Source organism: Zonotrichia leucophrys, chromosome 6, assembly GCF_028769735.1.
Source record: "Zonotrichia leucophrys gambelii isolate GWCS_2022_RI chromosome 6, RI_Zleu_2.0, whole genome shotgun sequence".
NCBI lineage: Eukaryota > Metazoa > Chordata > Aves > Passeriformes > Passerellidae > Zonotrichia > Zonotrichia leucophrys.
Genome location: NC_088176.1, coordinates 26,424,696 through 26,444,406, shown reverse-complemented (window position 1 = coordinate 26,444,406; position 19,711 = coordinate 26,424,696). Strand labels below are relative to the sequence as shown.

The 19,711-nt window shown below is 45.1% G+C and overlaps 1 protein-coding gene across 1 annotated transcript; it reads left to right on the top strand.

Moving 5' to 3' along the window:
- Positions 1–3,016: 3,016 nt before the first annotated feature.
- Positions 3,017–19,428, top strand: SNCG (synuclein gamma). The gene is made up of 5 exons (XM_064716978.1): positions 3,017–3,657; positions 8,590–8,631; positions 9,504–9,631; positions 17,913–17,981; positions 19,051–19,428. The coding sequence occupies exons 1-5, from the start codon at positions 3,537–3,539 to the stop codon at positions 19,078–19,080; spliced, it is 390 nt and encodes a 129-aa protein (XP_064573048.1). The 5' UTR covers positions 3,017–3,536; the 3' UTR covers positions 19,081–19,428.
- Positions 19,429–19,711: the final 283 nt, after the last annotated feature.

Sequence of the window (19,711 nt, the reverse complement as noted above, 5' to 3'; positions counted from 1 at the left end):
TCTCCATAAAATAACTTCCTCAACAAAGGATATTTACCAGCCACAAAAGCAGTCTGTCTTTCCTTTCCTCACCTGTCCTTCAAACAACATCATATACAATTTAAGTACTTTAATAGAATATGACCAAATGACATTTCTTTCATCCAGCAAAATTACTTTGTCAGCTGTTAGCCTCCAGCATAAGTTCATTGTTAAAGGACAAGCTTAAGCCTTTGTGGATGGAGTAGCTTCCAACTGGGAAAATTCAAGAAGGAAGAGAGCCAAATTAAGTAAAATCCTGTTTAATCTGTTGCAGGCACAAAAGAAAAAAAAAAAGACAGTAGAGGACAGGGAATGTTGATTTCTTCTTTGCATTCTTTACTTTGCCTTGGATCAGTGCTTTGGGAGTAGGTAGACTTGAGGTAGAATTCCTTGCCCATGTTCCAGAGCTGCTGGCAGATGTTGCACAGACCTGCTTCCTTCCAGGTGCCAGACACCAACACCCAGGGACAGGTGGAGACACATGAGAGGTGGGAAGCTGCTCCTTTCAGGGGAAGTTTCAAGAAACTCTGCTGTTATCCAGCAAGAGGCTCGATAACCAAGTCTGAGCAGCCAGAATTCAAACTTTAAATGAACAGCAAGTGGGTGGTTTGTCCTTGCCCGAGTCAAAACAAGGATTTCTTTTGGTATTATGCAGATCAGCCAAATGTTTTTGAGTTAGAGATTTGTTTACATTGATGTAGCTTAAGTGGCTTCTCCTAGTGTTGCAAGGCAGAAAACAGAGAAAAAGAGGTTTTGCCAGGTGAGACAGGAACTTGGGGTCTCTGAATTGCCTGCTGGAGGCCTTTCTCTGCTGATGTCTTACCTGATACAAAGGGGGAAACCTTACCAAGCAGAAAGTTAAGTCCCTAGCAAAATCTTAAAGCCAAGGTAGCTTGTGTTAACTCTTGTTGTTAGTTTTGTCTGAGGTAGGATTGGCAACAAACTGGGACTGGATCCTCTGCTTTGAGTGGAAGGATCCTGCAGTCACCTGGAGGTGGCAAACACTGAGGAGCCAATGTGGATGCTTGCCCTGTATAGATTGCCTACGATGTTGTCTCGAGTTCAGAGCTTTCCTAAAAAGGTTTCAAGGTAAAACAATGCCTGTGCAAACTGCCTGCTGCTTGGGAGGGATCCAACAGCATTGAAATATGACTTGTGAGCCCTTTCCAAGGTCATTGGGACAGGAGAAGGCAGGAAAGGAGTATCCCACTTGAGTATTGGCTAATTCAGTCTGGTGGTGATTCATGTTTCACATCCCAGGATGGCTTGATATTTCATGTATTTATTACCTTTTATAGCAATGCAAAATACGTAAAATTGAATTGTACAAATCACAATGACAGAACAATAGCTGAACAAAATCACGATACCCTTCCCACTCAGCCTTATCAGCCTTGGTGTTCTCCTGACAATACCAGCAAAACTCATAACCCTGGGAATGTCTGCTTTAATGTCTACTTTTTGAAAGTATGGTGAAAAAGTAAATAGGCCCTGGAGCAATTCCCAAAGGTGGTAAATTCTTTTTTTAAAATAAATATAGTTAAAACAAGACTCTTGCCTGTGCCTGGTGAAATCAATGGCAGTTTTGTGACTGGCTCCAGGAGCAGCAAGGTTAAACCTCTGTTGTATGGCACAGTAAGGTGCAGATATCTTCAATCTGAGAGCACCTTGGGAGCAGGAAGGAGCGCCAGCCATAGCAACAACCACCTAGGGGGAATTTTGACAGATGGTAAAAAAACCTTTTCCACTTCTTGCTGCAGCATTCTGGAACTATGTGAGCTCCTATAATAATTGGTATGCTGTGCTGGCCTTCCTCTGATTCCTGCACTTTTTTAAATTAACAATTGATAAATTCATTAGTCTGACAGAGATTTGGCTCCTTTATGTTCAGATGGAAATTTGTTCTTCATCTATAAGTAAGGAGACTTATTTGTGAGAAAAGGATTAAGAACTGTATATGGTATTTCCCAGATCAACAGCTTTTCAATAATTTCAGTATGAGGGAAGAAAAACACTTCCAAAAACTGAAGAATTAGTCTTAGTTCCAGAGTAAGAACTGTTTGTGTCCATGTCTGCATGTACCTACAGATAAAACATTTTTTCTGTATAGTCATTGCCCATCTGACACTTCCAGGCTGATAAATTGTGGCAGCAGTGGCTTGCAGACCATTGCACTTCATGTTGTTGTAGTGGACTATCTTTCCAAAATGCGATTCAGCCTCTGAATTTCATATTCTGTTTGCCTGGCACAGAAAAACACCCAAAGCAGGTCATGCTTTTGGCTCAAAGGCTGATGCAATGTGGCTTCCATAGTTTCACATCTGGCACTATTAAAATAAATAAATAAAAAATCACCTTGCTGCACCAGCGATTGCTTTCACAGCTAGCACTGAACTTCATTTTGTTGTTGGGGAAATAACTGATTTAGGCCACTTAGGATCTACTTCAGAAAACACTTTAACTTGAGTTTAACTGCAAGTACATTAGGATATCCAACTGTGATTAATGATCATGTTTTGGTATTTTTTCCTAGCCAGGCCTTGAGGCTGGATGGATCCTCTGTAAGATTTCCCCAGCCAGGTCTGTGCTGGCTGTTCTGACCCCGCTGTGCTCTGCAGCACTGGCTCTGACGTGAGGGATGGTGTTTGGTGTGAGATGTCGTCTCACTCTGCGGCGGCAGAGCAGGGCTCTGTCTACAGCAACTCAGAGAAACAAATAGGAAACAGGATTTCCCCCAACAGGCGTCTGATTTTTCAGAAATGAACTGTTGTAATGGGATATGCAGCTGAGCAAACCCCACAATTTATACAGCATGACTTCACACTTGACAAAACATAGCAGGTGGGACCTCAAGCTCGCTTCACCTGAGCACCAGGCCATAGCTGGTTCCCTTTTTCTCAGGATTTACTAGAAGTAATGTTCTTGTTACCATTTGTGCAGGCTGGGTTCTGGTAACTGCCAGACCAAGAAACCTTGACCCTGTTTGTTTGCTGTCAGCATTCGGTGCTCTCCACCTCTGAGGCCCAGGAGAGCTCCTGGTGTTTGGCTCCTGCTGCAGCCTCGGGGAGATGCCCTTTCAGGAACTCAGCTCTTCTGCTAAAGTCTCCCTCTTCACCGAGACCATCCTTCTCTGAGAGCATTGCAGCACATTTTAAAAGCTCTCTCTGTCTGGAAATTCTCCAGACAGCTCCTTACCTACCGCTGTCATCGTCCTCCTCTCCCCCTCCCTTGTTAAAGCTCCCAAGCAGATCCGTATCATTAATATTTCAGTATCAGCTGTGCACGGGCATTGGCTACACTGCAGCACACTTCATCAATAAGAGCCAGCGAGGCTGTGAGCTCTGCCACACTGCCTTCATCCAGCACAGGAGGAAGAGCAAAGGCAGAGCCTGCCAGAGAAGCTGAGATCTGCCGAGGGTAAGGCTGCATCTCGCAGTCCCAGCCTTGAGGTGCTTTTTGCTGCTTTTGCTCCCTCATTCCGATCATCCCAGATAATACCCTAACAAGCAACAAGAATGGATGTCTTTAAGAAAGGTTTCTCCATTGCTAAAGAAGGTGTGGTGGCTGCTGCAGAAAAGACCAAGCAGGGAGTGACAGAGGCTGCAGAGAAGACCAAAGAAGGGGTAATGTATGTAGGTAAGAGAGAACTAGTTTTGATCTACTTTTGAGCATGAAAAGCTGCATAGATTGTCTCTGAGAAACTCTGGGAAAATGATATTGTGGCTGAAGCTTGGGAGTGACTAGCAGGATAGTCTGGATAAGATCCTGAGCTCAGCAGAATTGCTGTGTAAACCTGGGGCACAACAGCCTCCCCATGCCTCAGTTTCCCCAGCTGTAAGTTAGACATACAAACCATGACTCCAGGGAAGACAGAATGATGTTAAGGAGCAGGTGCCCAGGTGAAAGGTTTGTTTGACTGTTCACTGATTGTTTGCAGGGTGAGTCAGGCACGTTCCAGGCAAAGGAGCCGTGCCAGTCTCTGCCTCACCTCCACGCTGGGAGGGACTCACTGAGGAGGTCCCTGAGAGGAGCCAACCGTGTTAGTGTGAGGGGATTGCAGGATGCATCTGTTTCCCCACAAACAAATGGGTTTGTCCTGAATCCTTCTCCTGTTCACCGACCTCTTTCGTTGCCCATGCACACATTAATCTTGCTTTACAAGAAACGCCCAAATTCCTTTTGCCCAAAGAATAGGATCTGGAAAACAGTGTGCCTGATGTCCTGCCTAGAGACCTCTTTCACAGTTAATGGGCTGAAACCTCCCCTTTCAAGGTCACCCTTGAAACCCACTATCTCCACTTATCTAGCACATGCAATTATATGGCTGGATGGTCAGATACTCCATATAATACAAACTAAAGAGTCTTAGGTTCCCAAGACTGATTATCTCACTGCTGATTACTGCATTTCACACAGCTCTTTATTTTTGCTGGATGTGGGAGTGTTTCTTTTTGTAGGAAAGTTTACATGCAGGCTCTTCCTGCCATCCTACTGCAACATCCACAGCTGTACTTAGCTACTATATTTAAAACTGCTCTATTGCCAATAGCTGCAGATATATATTTGTATGTTACAAATTAAATACAAAATTTGTATGTAGCAGGTCTGATCATGTTTTTATCTTGAATTCTTAAATACTCAATTATTGACATGCTGGAAATGAATGGATGTAACAGTTCACACTTCAGTTTGAAGCTGACTCACAAGAAAAAAAGGTAAGCAGTATTCTTGTAAACAACAAAACTACAGCAAGTGAAACACCAGTCTAAGAAATATCATATGTGGGTGTCACATTGCGGCACCTGCTTCCAGATCTGAGCTGTGCTGGGGTTATTCAGAGTTTTTATACATAATTTCTCACATCTCTTTTCAGTCACGTTGTACAGCTCCATACTGTGACCTGGTTTTTGTTGTTGAGCCAAGAGGTCTCTTTAGGAGATTGTAATATTTTCAATAAAGTTTTCTATGAGCCTGAAACTAAGATCCTTGAAACCTTAATCTCTGAATGAGGATCAAATAAGGATCAAAGTGAGGATTAAGTGCTTTCTCCTTTTATTGGTTTGGTTTGTTGGTATACTGCTGGTTCCTGCCCTGTCACGCACCAGTCAGAGCTTTGCCTTGGTCTGATTCAGTTCCTGTTGGGAAGCTCAGCCCTTTAGGGAAAATTCAGTCTTTCACAGGCAGGAAAAATAAAGACCAGATGCTAATTAACTCAGAAAATGGGGGGGGTTGTTTTAATAGCCAGAGAAGGTGGAGGTGTGGTATATTGGTTAAAACTGGAGTGATTATTCTATTGTTCACACTGCCTTTTGTCACTCTGTGCCCATGAACAGTAAATCAGAGACCTGAACTGTTCCTTCCTTGTTTCTTCCCTTGCAGAGCCCTATCCCAGCAGCTTCATCTAGAGCATTAGGTGATGACACTTGCATTTTTGGATGCTAGGAGAGAATAATACTGTATTGAACCTCAAGGGTCTTTTGAGAACTTCAGGAAAGAGAACAAAATCCCCAGGGTCTAGGATGGATGAAGTGGATCCCTGACTTTTACTCAGGTCTGTGTTAACTCATTGCTGATTCTCTGAGGAGGATTCCAAATGTCTGAGCACAACCACCACGTCTGGTGAGTGACTTGCTGCTGCTCAGGAGAAGAAAATAATAAAATGCTCACTCAGAGGCATCTGTCTGGAGTGAACAGCGCCACTGGGACACTGTGGCCACCTCGTCGTCCTCTGTCTGATCCATCCACGTTCAGCTCCCACAGCCCATGCCAGGCTGATGCCTCCCTCCTGTGCTAAGCTTGCAATGCAGTGCCCCTGCCCTTGCTGAACCCACGGGGTAGAGAAGCGAATGCAGGAAAGGAGAGGGAGGAATCCTGTATCATGGGTGGCCTCTGTGCTTGGTGAAATCACCGTCTGCTCTCCAAATTCCAACAGCCTCTGAGTGTGCCAAGGTGTCAGGGGATCCCTGCCATGGTTAGTGCGGACCCAGCAGATGGTTCAGTGGGCTCTGTTTTTTAATTTGGTTTGAATAGGGGTGTAAGTGATGCTGAAGTTAATTAATGAATTTAATGCAAAGTTGCACCAGAGTATTGAGTCATTAGCACTGTTTAATGCTATAGGTCAGGAAGCCTCAGCAAAAAATGCACTTGTAATTTTCCAGAAGGATTTTCAACTGTGTGTGTTGCAGAAAGCCTCAACACCCCAAGCTATGTTTAAACTGAATGATTCCTGCAGGATTTCATGCACATCAAACTATCCCTCTCTGCTCTAGACCTTCTCCCAGGGCATAGCACCCCACCACCTCGGTCACACCCTGGCGGTCCCAAAGCACTTGCAGATGACTCACAGCACTCAGAAGAGGCAGGATGCATGAACTTTAAATTCTGGGTACGCAAGCTGCAGGCAAGGACCAATGAGTGAAATGAGATTGAGCATCAGGTGATTGCTTTCTGATTCAACAGATGCGGGCTGCTGGCAGGAGCGCTCGGAAGGCCGGTCGGGTTTCATGCGGTGCATAATGGATGGGAGCCTGAGTCATCGGGCGTGGCTGGGCCGGGAGGATGAGGCGAGCTCTCCCCAGGCTGCGGCAGTGACTTCCCAATGACATTGCTTCTGTCATGAAATGGATTCAGATGTTTTCCTTCTAGCTGCATCCCTCCTTTCTGCAATTAATTTCCATCCACACATACAGCATCTGCTCACTCCTCTTCCCCATAAAAGAATTGAGCCCAGATAGTCACCTTAAAAGTCTGACAAAAAACATACAAAACTGCAGCTCTTGTCTCACTAAGTGTGTTTACTGCAAAACTGCAAAGGCATGAAAGGCTGGTACAGCAAATCATGTACTGTGCTTACCTATCAGCTGCTGTTTGACCAAAAACCAGCAAAGGGCTAGTCTTGAGGATCTGACTCTGGTATGAGACAACAGTGTATGTCAAATCAATATTGTGGCAGTCTTTTCTTGGAGTGCTGCTGGGAGGGAAAACGAAGCAGGACGGTGTCTGAATTGAACCTTGTGTGTTTGGCCCATTCAGGGGCTCACATTCATGCCTTGAGACTTGCACCTGCTGTGCTCAGTGCTGTGCTTCTGCACGTTTGTGTATTGTGGGCACCATCATTAAATCCAGTTCACAGCAGTGCACGTGTCATGTGCATCACTAGGAACTCAGCTTACAGCAGTAACAAATTAAAGATACAAAGATTTCATTTCTTGACTTTTTAGACCATTTGGAAGGGTGGAATGAAATGTTGAGGGCATATTGTAGTAGAACAGTTTTGTTCTGCCCCAGGCAGGGGTTGCAACCACCAAAATAAATCAACAATTGAGAATTACATTCAATAATGTATAACATGTATCAGGCAAAACAGCACTGAGCTGGGCTGTTGTTATCAGGGCACTGCACCTGTTTTGCTTCTCAGGCTGTTGCTAATGAAAATGAGCTGTGGTTTGTGACTGGTTTGTCCCACCCCACCTGTGGATGCTCCATTATCAAGGAGTCAAAAATCTGCCTGGTTGTTGTCCATTTTTATCATTTTGATAGTTGGCCATAGAAATCCTTCTGCTCTATCAGTATGGGAAACCTGAAGAGAAGCTGTGTATTGGTGCAATGATTTACAATATACAGTAAAGTGGGACCAGTGGAATATTTTGGCTTGTGTTTATTTAACTTCCAGGAGAGATAAATTTGATTCCTTATTTTTTTAATGTGTAAAGCACCTAATTCCCATGGGGGCTGCCCATGTGCCATATGATTTAACTTATCTGCAGCAATATCAAGTACAAAGGATATATAGCTTGTCACTTCAAGCATGGAGGAAAATCACAGAGATTAATTATTCCTCAGGGCTATTTGTGTTGCAAACTGAATGCCTTCACATCCTGTTAGCTTTTCTGCATTGAGAACAGTGAGATAAATTACAATGTAAGCACACATATGGTGTATTTTCATAATTTGAGATAAAACCATCTGTTTTCTGTGCATTGCTGGGAGCAGGCACTTGCAGCCTAGGCTGAGGCACCAAACAGGGAATCCAGTAAGTAGGTATGTAGGAGGTAGGTAGTGGTTCTGTAAATTTAGTTTCAGGTTTCTCCAGAGTCTTTATTAGTGGTATAGAATGAGACTTTAAATGACCAGTGCAGCCAAGTATCCTGCTGAAAGGCAGGGGAGATTAATGGATGTGACTTCTTGTCTTGCAAGAGTGAGATGTTGCCAGGTGATTTTATTTACAGTCACTTTTACAAGTAGCTTAAAGTTGATTTACCACTACTCAACTGCTCATTTTGGAAATATTGCAGGAAAAATTTTTTATAATCAAGATTTTTCAGGTCTAAGCATCTCCAGAGAATTTGCTGTTGAAGCTCTCCAACTCTCAACACAAAGATACTCATTGGCTTTACTGGGGAGGGAAGCTGGTCTCTTTTCTGACTCACAAATGGTTTGTGTCTCAGCAGTAGGTACCAGCAGCACCTTGGCTCCCCACTGCACTTCCTGAGAGCAGGAAACCATCTGTGTCCAGAAGGCAGGGTGTGATTTCCAGGCAGCACTGATGGATTGTGTTTCCTTTCACAGGCACCAAGACCAAGGAGGGTGTAGTGCAAAGTGTGACCTCAGGTAAGAGCAGAGCCCAAGAGGGGTGTGGAAATCTGTGGTGGTTGTTGGACCTCTTGGGAAGGCTGTCACCCCTGCCAAGTGGGAGGTCTCTGTGGGACACCACTGATCTGCCTGACCTTCCCACTGATGAGTAGAGGCTGCTTGCCAGGAGTGATGGGTCAGGGTCTGGCATTTGCAGTGGACTCAGGTCAGAGAAAATATTTAATCAGTAGAGTAGGTCAGAAAAAATCTAACACAGGTTACTTGGCAGACTGGGATGATTCACAGCTATTTAGACATTTCACAATGTCAGGTGCACAGCCCAGCACACGGAGAGTATTTACTTGCATCAGATCCTGTCTGGCCAAAACTGTGGTCTTTGGGAGGGTCCTGTCTGGCAGTTGCAGAGTCAGGGACATAAAGGTCCCTTCTGGGGTAACCCCAACTCCAAGGAGGAGCAGCCATGTGGACTGTCCTGAAGGAAGATAAATGGATCCTTTGCCTGGAGAATTTCATAACTATTGCTGTTTTCTGGCAAGGGGTATGAAATCGAACAGAAAGTAACCTGGAAGAGGTCATGCACAGTCTGCAATGCAAAATACGTTATTTACACTGTTGTCTCAGTATCTGGCAGTGAAATTTTCATTCTCTGGTTGCCCACAAAGACTGACAGGCTGCAGTGCTGCTCTCTAAGCAACATTTTGTGCCAGACAAAAATCCTCAAATACACAATCTAAATTCAGACGTGATCTCATCTAAAATACCCAAACAAGGACTGCATCAGGGCTAATTTCTTCTTTTACTTCAGTGCAATCATTTATTGTCCCAGGGAATTTGGCAGCCTTCTGGCAGTGTCTAGTTTGCTGACTTTTCTGCTTTTGTTGAAACTGCAGTTGCTGAGAAGACCAAAGAGCAGGCCAACGTGGTGGGAGAAGCTGTAGTAGCCAGTGTGAACACAGTGGCAAACAAGACTGTAGAAGGAGCAGAGACCATCGTGGCCACTACAGGAGTTGTAAAAAAGGTGGGTTTGTTTGTTCTATGATGGGCAGGACAGAAGAGCCTTTGGATTAACCTGCAAACATTTACAGTTGATGGTTTTACTTATTTCATGAAAGGTTTTCAGCAATATCTGCTTTTGTATAATACTTAATATTATCGTATAATGCCTAATGTAGTCACAGAATCATTTCGTTTGAAAGAGACACCTTGAGATCATCCAGTCCAACCCCCTTAGGGCCAATGAGAGAGGACTGTCCCAGTGGGTTTTGAACATCTCCATGGAAGTAGACTCCACAATATCCCTGGGCAACCTGTGCCAGTGTTTGACCACCCTCATAGGAAAAAGAGAATTGTTTTCTTCTGTTCAGACGGACCCATTAATCACTTGGTGCCTATTGTCTCTTGTCCCATCAGTGGGCGCTGCTGGCAACAGTCTGGCTCTCCATTTTCTTACGGATGTAGAAAAGCATTTTCCCCAGGGACTCGAGTAGAAATGTGTGTGGGCAGCAGTGAGCGTCTGGCCTGAGTCAGGGCTCAGGGATGTGCGGGGTGGGAAGGCACGGCAGCCTGCACTTGCCCTGGCCCCTGTGCGGTGCTGGCGGGACGCGGGCTCGGCCTGGCCGCGGCAGCTTCCCAGGCAGAAGAGGGCAGCAGCAAGCCAGGCACAGCCTGGCTCCTGCAGAAAGCCTGGCCCTGCTGCTCTGCTTCCTGCTGGTTTGACAACAACCAAGTGCTTATTGATAAAAGGCCGTGTGACCCAAATTGTGTAGGGATTAAGCCAGGTTCAGACAAGGCATCTTCTGTCCTCCAGCCTAATTTGACGAACGGGGCTGCTTCAAGTGAGGGGATTAAAGGGAGTCTGAAGGAGCAGAACAGTTCCTTAGATGAAGGCAGTGTTGATCATTAGAGAGGATGCTTTGGTAACAAACAGCACCCATTTGTACAGCACGAGGCCAATGTTTGGCAGCTCTTTGGTAAGCCCTTCTCTTTCCCCTCTTCAGAGAGTGTGACCAGTGCTGTTGATGGCCACATGAGCTTTATGAGTCACAGCAAACCCAAACCCAGAATCAAAGCAAAGTCTGGCTGGCCAAAATAGTTTTAATTGTTCAGATAGTCTGCTGATTAATTTCCTGACCTGCACATAAACACATTGTGATGTGAAACAAAACTTCTACACAGCATATAAATCCTGAGAGAATAGCCTAACAAAAGAGAACAGCAGCTTCAAGTGACGCAAAATGTCCTCCTGAAAGCATGTGAACAGGGCAGATACAGGAGTTCTGCTAAGCCCTTGGGATAAATTTAATCTCTATTCCCACAGGGAACAGCAGTGAGGCTGCAGGAGTGCAAACAGTGATTCCTAATTCCATGGGGCCAGAATACCCCTTCCTACCTTTTGACTGACCGCGGGGTGATTGACCCAGGAGAGTGAGGAATTTGCTGATGGTAGGAATCCTTGCTGCAGATAGCAAGCTGTCTCCCCTCCAGCAAGGACTGAGCAGCAGCAATCCTCTTCTCCTTTCCTCCTAAGTGAGAACCCCACCTCAAAGACTGACAGCTACAGTTTACAGCTAATTTCAGAGCTTAAACAAGTGCAGGTTTTCCAGAGAGCATCTGAACTGTCATTCTGATGTCTTCCATTGATGTCCAATTGCTTAGACTTAAAATGGAGATTGATTAAGAACTAAAAAATTAGGATGTGTCACATGCCAAAGGGCAGACTAAATGGAGCCAGGAAACTGCTTTGGATACAGTGTCATGCCAAACAGCAGAGGTGCTGAGGCAGCAGACTGAAAACAGGAGGAGAAAAACAAGAAAAATCACAGGACAAAAAAAATCAGGAAAAACATTTGTTTCTGTGAAAGAGGGTTCATCTGTTCTGCTGGATTAGTTCATCTTAGGAGTGCAAATCTTTTATTCATACTCACCATACTTTAGCACGTAGCTAGACACCTTTTGGATCCAGCTAGACACAGAAGATTGGGCTCCACATGCACATCGAGGCCATCCCCACTGCTAATGGATAATTGCCATGGAGCCAAAGCTGCTCCAGAGGGAGGGTCCTGAAAGGAGTATAAGGAGTTGTGCTCTCAGCACCAGCTGTCCTTTCTCCAGAACTGCTCCTATTATGTTACACAATTTGCTAATGGAAATACATCCAGAGTCTGCCAATAGCAGCAGCAGGCACTGTAATGCATGAGGGAGACCCACTGGAGATACACTAAGAGTGATAATGTATAGCTTGTAAATGTTTAAACAGTGAATATCTACTGTTATAATCCTGCAGTCCTGGAATAATCACAAGCATTTCAGCCCCAGAAGTCTGAGAGAGCATCCAGTCCTGAGATTTGTTCATGCTCCATACTATCCTCCCTCTTTCTAATTGCACAGAGCACTTGCCAACATCCCATTTGGGTTTTCAGCTATCTCCAGTGTTGTTCGCTGCTGTAGAAGGGCTGTTCCAAGTGCCAGGGATCTGTGAATGCATGGCACTGAGCAGTGCTCGGGGTGACTTGGGGCTGGGGACTCCAGTGGCCCAGAAGGCATGTCCCCAGCTGGCCATTGCCACTATTAATATCAATTACTGAGAGCTCGTTGACATTCAGTCTGTGCATTTGACAGCTGGGATCAGTGGCAGGCACACATTAGGAAAGAGGGGGGTACTCTGTGGGTTTTGGGGTAAGTGTTGCTCAGGATAGCCGTGGGGTGCCGATGTATCAAATGGTGACTTTGGCCATGGGAAAGAATTCAGCCCTTTGTTGCATCACAGCAGGCACTGAAATGTGGGCACCCTGGCAGGCTGCTGTTCCTCACTGTCCTTGGGGGGAGCACTCAGAGCCATGTAGAAGGAAATAGGCCTGAAGTAACCCTACACCTATGGAGGGGTGCCAAGCAGATGAGAACAACCTTGAGTTGTGCTGGCACTGCCTGACAGGGCTTTGGCACTGACCTGGTCACTGCTGAGTACAAGAAAGAGTTGACTCATTTGGGGGAGTTTTTAGGTATCAGCTAAAAAATCTGTAAATTAAGAGATTATAAACCCTCCGCAATTTTTCTGATACAAAAAGGAATTAAACCAGTCAGTAGTGTGTTCTGTCTGTGGCTTTGCACCCATCCCCATCCCTGGGGTGGACATTAGGAGATTCCAGTGAGATAACCACCCACTAAATATCCCTGTCTTAGAGGAGGATTAATGCTTCGTCTGTATGACACAGCACAGGGCTTGCTGCAATGCAGACACCACGTGGCTGGAACAAGCCCATGTACATACACACGCTCTCAAAATGTCCCTCAGGGCTTGGAACAATTTCCCCAGTAACTGATGCTTCCCTACACCTTCCACCTAAATCTTCCCTTTAGATCTGTTTGTCCTGTCAGTTTTCATGGTCTAGTTGTCGGTTCATGACTCTGTCACTTTGAATTGGGTCTGATCTGGTTTTTACTTCAGCCCATGAATTAAATGAGCATTTGTCAGTTATGTGCAACTGCTGGGCGCGTTCTCTGGATCGCAGCGTTTCTGCGCACCTGACCTGGCGCACGTGGCCGCACCCATGCCGTGGCTCATCTCTTTCATAACAATGCACATCCTGAGTGGGAAAGGCTGCTCTTCATGGCCTTAATTCCCTTCACTTACACCCTGCAACGCCTCTGATGCAGAGGCAGTCAGTTGCACAGAAGGAATTAGAAGCAGAAACGGAGTGACCTTCCTGTCCAAGTTCGATTGGGCTGGGCAAGTGCCACAAGGACAGAGCAACCAAGGGCATCTGAGAAGGCACCAAGGGCAGAGCTGCTAAGCAGGAGGAGCAGGGAAATCAACAGCCAAACCACCCAACAATTAGGTAGAATAAATAGCTGAAACTTGTTCCCCTTTGTATTGAAGCTTCCCTGTAGTTAGTTGATGCAGTGATGCATCCCAGTGGTATCCTTCCACATGTCATGGAGCACGGGGGACTGCACAAGCAGCATGGAGTGGGGCACTCAGCCTTATAGGCACTTTTTCTGTGCTCCCGTCTCGGTCTCATTCAGACAGACCTTTTCCCATCCAAAATAGCTGAATTAGTGGCACTGGTGAAGCCTTAAGGCCTACAAGACCATGGATATGCTCCATGGCTCAAGGCTGTACCCCTGCAATCCCATAGGATACACATTAAATATGTATCATTTGTATAAGCAGTCCCAGGAGACGCTGAGAGAGTCTGGCTGTGAGCTGGATAAAAACAAAGCCATCACAAAAGACTACCTGGATCTGTAGGGTAAGACAGGAATCCTGCATGCCCCTCTGCCTGTTCTGTTGGTGGGTCCACTCACTTGAATCGAGGGTTGGCCCCTTAGTCAGAGTTGTTGGCATCACTCTGAGCACTCAGCCTGAAGCCTGTCCAGGACAGCTCGTCCACAGGACCTGCCAGGCTGCCTGAGGCTCTCCTAGGGAGTGGCTTGGGGATGCTGCCAGGCAGCATCGTGTTTGCTCCAGCAGCCAAGGTCAGGAGCACCACAGGAGGCTGAGCTTCTCCACCTTATGCAACTGATATCCCTTAGAGGGCCTTGAATTTGTAGCACATTAGGCTGCCAGTGAACCTCTGTGGCTTTTCAGCCTTAAACTAATAATAATAATAATGATGATGATGATGAAATCTTGTTTGCCACTGAATTTGTTGAGATTTGATGAGTATATCCCAGCATCCAATATCTGAGCTGCTTTCTCTGTTATATAAGGACAATAATCTTAGTATGTTTATGTCTGAATATTTGGGGACAGCAACAAAATTCCCATAGGCCTACAAGATAATATAGATGAAAATTATAAATTCTACTTCATATATGAACTCAGACAGTGGACAAGTCAGTTGTTGAAGACCTGAAAAGGGGAATTTCATAGAACCTGTGAAAATTAGAAATCTGAGGAATTAAATTGTAATTAATTTCTTCCACTATTTCTGGGCTTTCAAAATCAGTTTTTAAAACAACTTATTAAAATATCCGAACCCAGAGGCCTATAGTACAGTCTATTTAAGACCCCTTACTATTATACAGGAATATTTTTATAAATGGCAGGTCTTAATTTGTTGAGTTTTTAATTAGTGATAGCTGAACATGTACCTCTGTTTCATAATCTTAGCGAAATATTGTATTTTATATATAGAGATTTCCTGTGGTGTATATATTCCACATGAAATATATTTTTAAACACACTAAATATTTAAAAACTTATGTACTGTTCTTGGAAAGAATTCTGAGGTCTTGTGTTTCATTTAACTATTACGTTCAAGTATTTCACTTTTCTTTCTTCATTAGCAAAGAAAGATTCAAGTGCCCACCCAAAACCAGAAGAAACTAGCCCATAGCAAACTAAATATTTAATTTTATTTCCATTTAAAATATTTTTTTTCTAATAAAGTATGTAATTTCTGAGAGGAAATATTGGGCTCTCCCTTTAGGAGCAGGTGGAGCATTACTAATTGTTTCATGGTTTCAACATGCCTTTAGCTGAGAAAATGTTTCCCCTTTTGATGAGGAGATGAGCACTGACAGGAATGACTAAACTCTTTCTGCCCCCCAAGGAAGTTGGATTTTCACCCCTTCTTTCTTGCCCAGCGTTGTTCTGTGAGTCAGTGTTACAGCTGGAGCTGGTGCCCAGGAATTTCTGGCTCTTTGTCCGAAGTGGAGACCCCTACCCCACATGGTCCTGCTCTGGATGTTGTCTTGCTGAGCAGAGCCTGAAATCCCCAGGCAGGTGACACCCAGCTGAAGAATGCAGCCCTTCCTCACCTCCTGCTCCCTGTTCCGGGCAGGGTGGAAGCGCGTGAGAAAAAGGCTGTGAAGCGCCATCCCTAACACAGCCTGACACCTCTTCATCCTGCTATTGTGCTGGCTCCTCCAACACAGCCTAGAAACACCCTGCAGAAACTCACTTGCTTCCCTTTCTAAAAATAGATGGTTGATTTTTAGCCTTCTGGAGCAGTCTTGGCAGAGAGCGGGATCTGAGGGATGTGAGAAGCAGCACAATAGCTGAACAGGGATTCTCCAGCCCACCCCGCGCTCTTGGATACAGCATCCCTAGGGTGGTCCTGAGAAAGGTGTCCCTCTCCCAGGACTCTTTCACATCTACCAGAGCCAGGCTCTCTGCCCACAGGAACAATAGGTGCTCGTACCCTGTGGAAAGATGGAGTGCACTGCACTGGTCCTTGTGTTCCTGTGAGCTGTTCCCCAGTTTTTCCAATGCAGCTCAGCACTTGAGGCAGCTGCCTTTAATTGACCTTCACAATTTCACACAGCAGCTGGTAACTCCACCTGCAAAACACTGTGAAATGCCTGCTCTTGCAGCTATTGACAGTGGCTTCCATTGGAAGTTTCTTTCCTTTCCACCTAATAGTCAAAAATCTGTTTGTAAATCTTCAAAATACAATTTGAGGCTATTTACCTGCTTTGGCCTAATGTGCACTGTTGAGTTATAAGGTGTAGAGATACAAAGTATAATGTAAGAGCAAATGTAAAGTGCTTTAAAGCTGCAGGCTGGATCCTGAGGCTGGATGAGCGTCCATAAATTCAGAGTAGAGAGCTGTTTGCTGGCAGCAGGAGAGCTGACTCATCTCAGAAACACTGTGACCAGGCGGCTCCATCAGAGCAGTGGCCTCTCCTGAGGAGCTGCACGTCTCCCTGCAGGAGAAACTGGCTTCCATGATGTGCAGTTTGATGTCATTTGGTTACCTGGGCTTGCTTAACACAGCTCAAGTTGGTAGCAGCAAGAATCATTTCAGCCAACACTGCAATGCAAGCTAAGATCATGTTCCTTAGGAGAAGATGGTCACACTGTGCTTCTCATCTAGGGATACCAGCAGCACATGGTGCTCTCCACAAACAGCCTGATCAGCTCTGGTCTCAGCAGGGAGATGGAGGAATGCCTGCAGCTGTGACAGACATCAGCACAGGGCTGCAGCTCATACTTTGGCTGTTTTCTGCCTCCAGTGCATTGATTTTACGGTGGCTTGCATGGAGAACAGGAAGCCCATAGGTAGGACAAGCAGGTTGCAGTGCTTCCACCTCCTGGCTCCCCTTGCTGCCACACATGGATCTGAAGTTCAATTTCCAGATCAAATTTTCGTGGGCTCTACCTTGTATCTATGTAACTCCATCTGTTTTTTCTTTTTACTTCACATCGCCTTTTTTTCCCAAATTCAGTTCAAAAAGCAGCAGGCATGGCAAGGATGTTATCCTGCTGATGAGAACAGTTGTGACTGGACAGGAAAGTAAGGACATGTGTGAAAAGGAAAAGAGAGTACCCTAAACACATGGCACATAAAGTTTTGTTTACAGTAGGTTTGGCAGGGACATTGATTTGCATTGCATCAGCAGCAGCACCAAGCAAAGTAGTGGCCTTGTGTTTCCAAAATATTGAAATTCATAACTTTGCCTTCATGCAAAATTGACTTTTCCTTTCCATAATATATGTGTCTCTGGTTCCCTCCCTGACTTCATGTGGGGTGAGAGTCATTCAGGGGAGCTGCTGGGCATGTGTGCTCAAAGAAAACAGAGAAGCTTTGTAATTTGAGTTCTCTGGTGAACTCAACTAAAATTACAGAGGTTCTGCTACTTCTGCTTCCCCTTACTCTCACTGACTGATTCCACCTAGGTGCATTTCTGCTTTCTCTCCATCCCCTGTGCACATCCAATATGGTCAGGATTTTGTCTTCTCTTCCCATGTGGCCAAATTGTGTTTAACGTAATTACCTGGTAATGCAACCTTTTCTCTTCTTCTGTGAATAGGAAGGTAGCTGAAAGATGTAGGCAAGTAGCTGGAAGAGCCCAAAATACTTAAGTAAATGCTTGTACTCAAACAAAAAGAAAAGCTTATCCTTTGATAAGGATATTTTTTCTGAAGCATGACATTAACAGCACCACAGTACTGCTATGTCTTCCATTCAATTTAGTCTGTGCAATGAGCGCTCAGGGTAAGATAATGTGGGGGAAGGCTGGGTATAGCCTTGCTATACATAAATTTATTTGTTGCTCCCAAATTTCTTCACACTGATGGAGTCAAAACTCTGGTCTCAATGACAGAAAAAGAGCTGATTTTCTGTATGAAAAAGACCGTAAACCAGGCTGTTAAAAATTGAGTGGGCTTTCTCATAGATATCTGCTCAAACCAGCTGCACAACAGAAATGGATTTCAAGCAGTATCTGCCATCTATTCAAGCTGCTAATTTGCCTGTGTGTGTAATGCTCACCCCCATGTCACTCAGCCTAAGATGAGGGTGATGACTCTGCATGTGGCAGCAGGGACAAACATGTTGCTTGTGACTTGGCAGGAGGACCTGGCCCCGCCGCAGCCGCCCGAGCAGCCCAGGCTGGAGGGAGAGGGGGCCCCAGCAGGAGAGGTGAGTGCTGCCACATCCCCACTGCCCCGGGCCCTCTGTGCCACCCCCTCCTCTGTCAGGCTGCTGGCTTCCCCCTGGCACAATGTCCCCCCTGGCACCTGGGGTTCTAGAGCTGCCATGCAAGGAGCCCACCACTGTTCTCACTTCACTGAGCTGTTGGACAAAAACCTCTTCTGTTCTCATTCTCGCCATGTCCTTATCTTGAGAATTTTCCATGAGTGACAGATGGACAGATTGCAAACTGCTGCCTGATTTGGGTTGATTTTGGGGTGTAAATGCACATATTAAAGTGAACGCTGTCCTATGGTTCTGTCATCACATGGAATCACTTTTTCCTGTTTGCAGCCAAGAAATTTAGATAACAAGTTAAGTTTTTCTACAGATTTTCTGTATTTAAATTAGTTCATTTGCTTTTTTAACTGTTCTACCTGCAACGTTCTTTTGAAGCCCTGGGTCTAAAATTTGTCTCTGGGCCAATTTCAACTCTTGAACAAGGATGACTTTTTGTCCAACATGGACAACAGGGGCAAATGCTTCTCATGTGGTATTTCCTTTACGATTTCAGTGTTAAGGCCTATGTCTGTCCCCTCCACAAGTACTGCATGCACCCAAACCCCACAGTTTTCAGCCTTTCTGAATCTCAGGCTGTTTTCATGGTCCCCAAAGCTCCCAAAAGTCTCATCTTGCATCTCCCACCTTCCTGCAGCCATCACCCCCCCCCTGCCAGTCCCAGAAATGGGCCCCACAATCCCAATGGCTGCATGGCTGCAGCACGGCTGGGTCAGGCAGGAGCACAAAGCAGGACACTCCTGCCAGTGGAGCCTGGCCCCACATTAACTGGACTTGAATTCACACCCTTGTTTTCCCCAGAGATCTGAGTTACACCAGGAGTGTGTCTGGTTTCCAGAGGGAATGGATAATTCATTTATTTTCTGCATCACCCATGCTCTTCATTGTTTTTAGCTCTTTGTGGGGGTTTTGTATGGTGACTGTCAGCATTGATTTTTCTCCCATATTTGTTTATATTTTCCAAATATTTACCTATTTTCTTACTTGTCTTCTCTCACAGGGTGAAACTGGAGGTGATGCATCAAGTTAGGGAATTCTTGCTCAAAAGAGACCATTCCAAGAACATACATGGAAGTATTAGCCGACACCACAACAGGAAAATCCCACTGTCCATAGACTAACTGCATTCAGCTCTGTAGTCTTGCACTTGCCTCATAAACCAGTCATACAATATATGTAAGCCAGACTCCTCCATTGTAAGTAACGTGCCGGTGTGTACTGGGCTGTGTGTCTTTCCCAGCCTCCCTCCTGGCCTCCCAGTTGCTTTGTATATTTTGGTTGGACTCACAAATCTGTGTCTTGCATCCATATGCACTGGCACTTGGGATCTCTAGGCATTATGGAATTTTTTTTTAACTAATAAAAAGTGTTTGAACAAGTTTTTTGTCTTGTTGGTTTTGTTTGCGCATTTTAGATGTGGATCCTTCCAGACTGATGCCTTCTTCCTGTAAAAGTGCAGTATTAGAATACTCAAAACTGTAAAGGCCTTAAATCATGTTGTAAGAGATGAAGAATCATGAAAAATTGTATTTCTGAAAACAGTACTGTAGGTAGGCTGGCTTTCTGTCTCTCAGGGCTGAAAAATATTTCACTTTTTAAATACTTGCCATGTTTAAGAGAGAATGTGGGGGTGATACAGGATGAAAGGAGGCTTTTTAAAG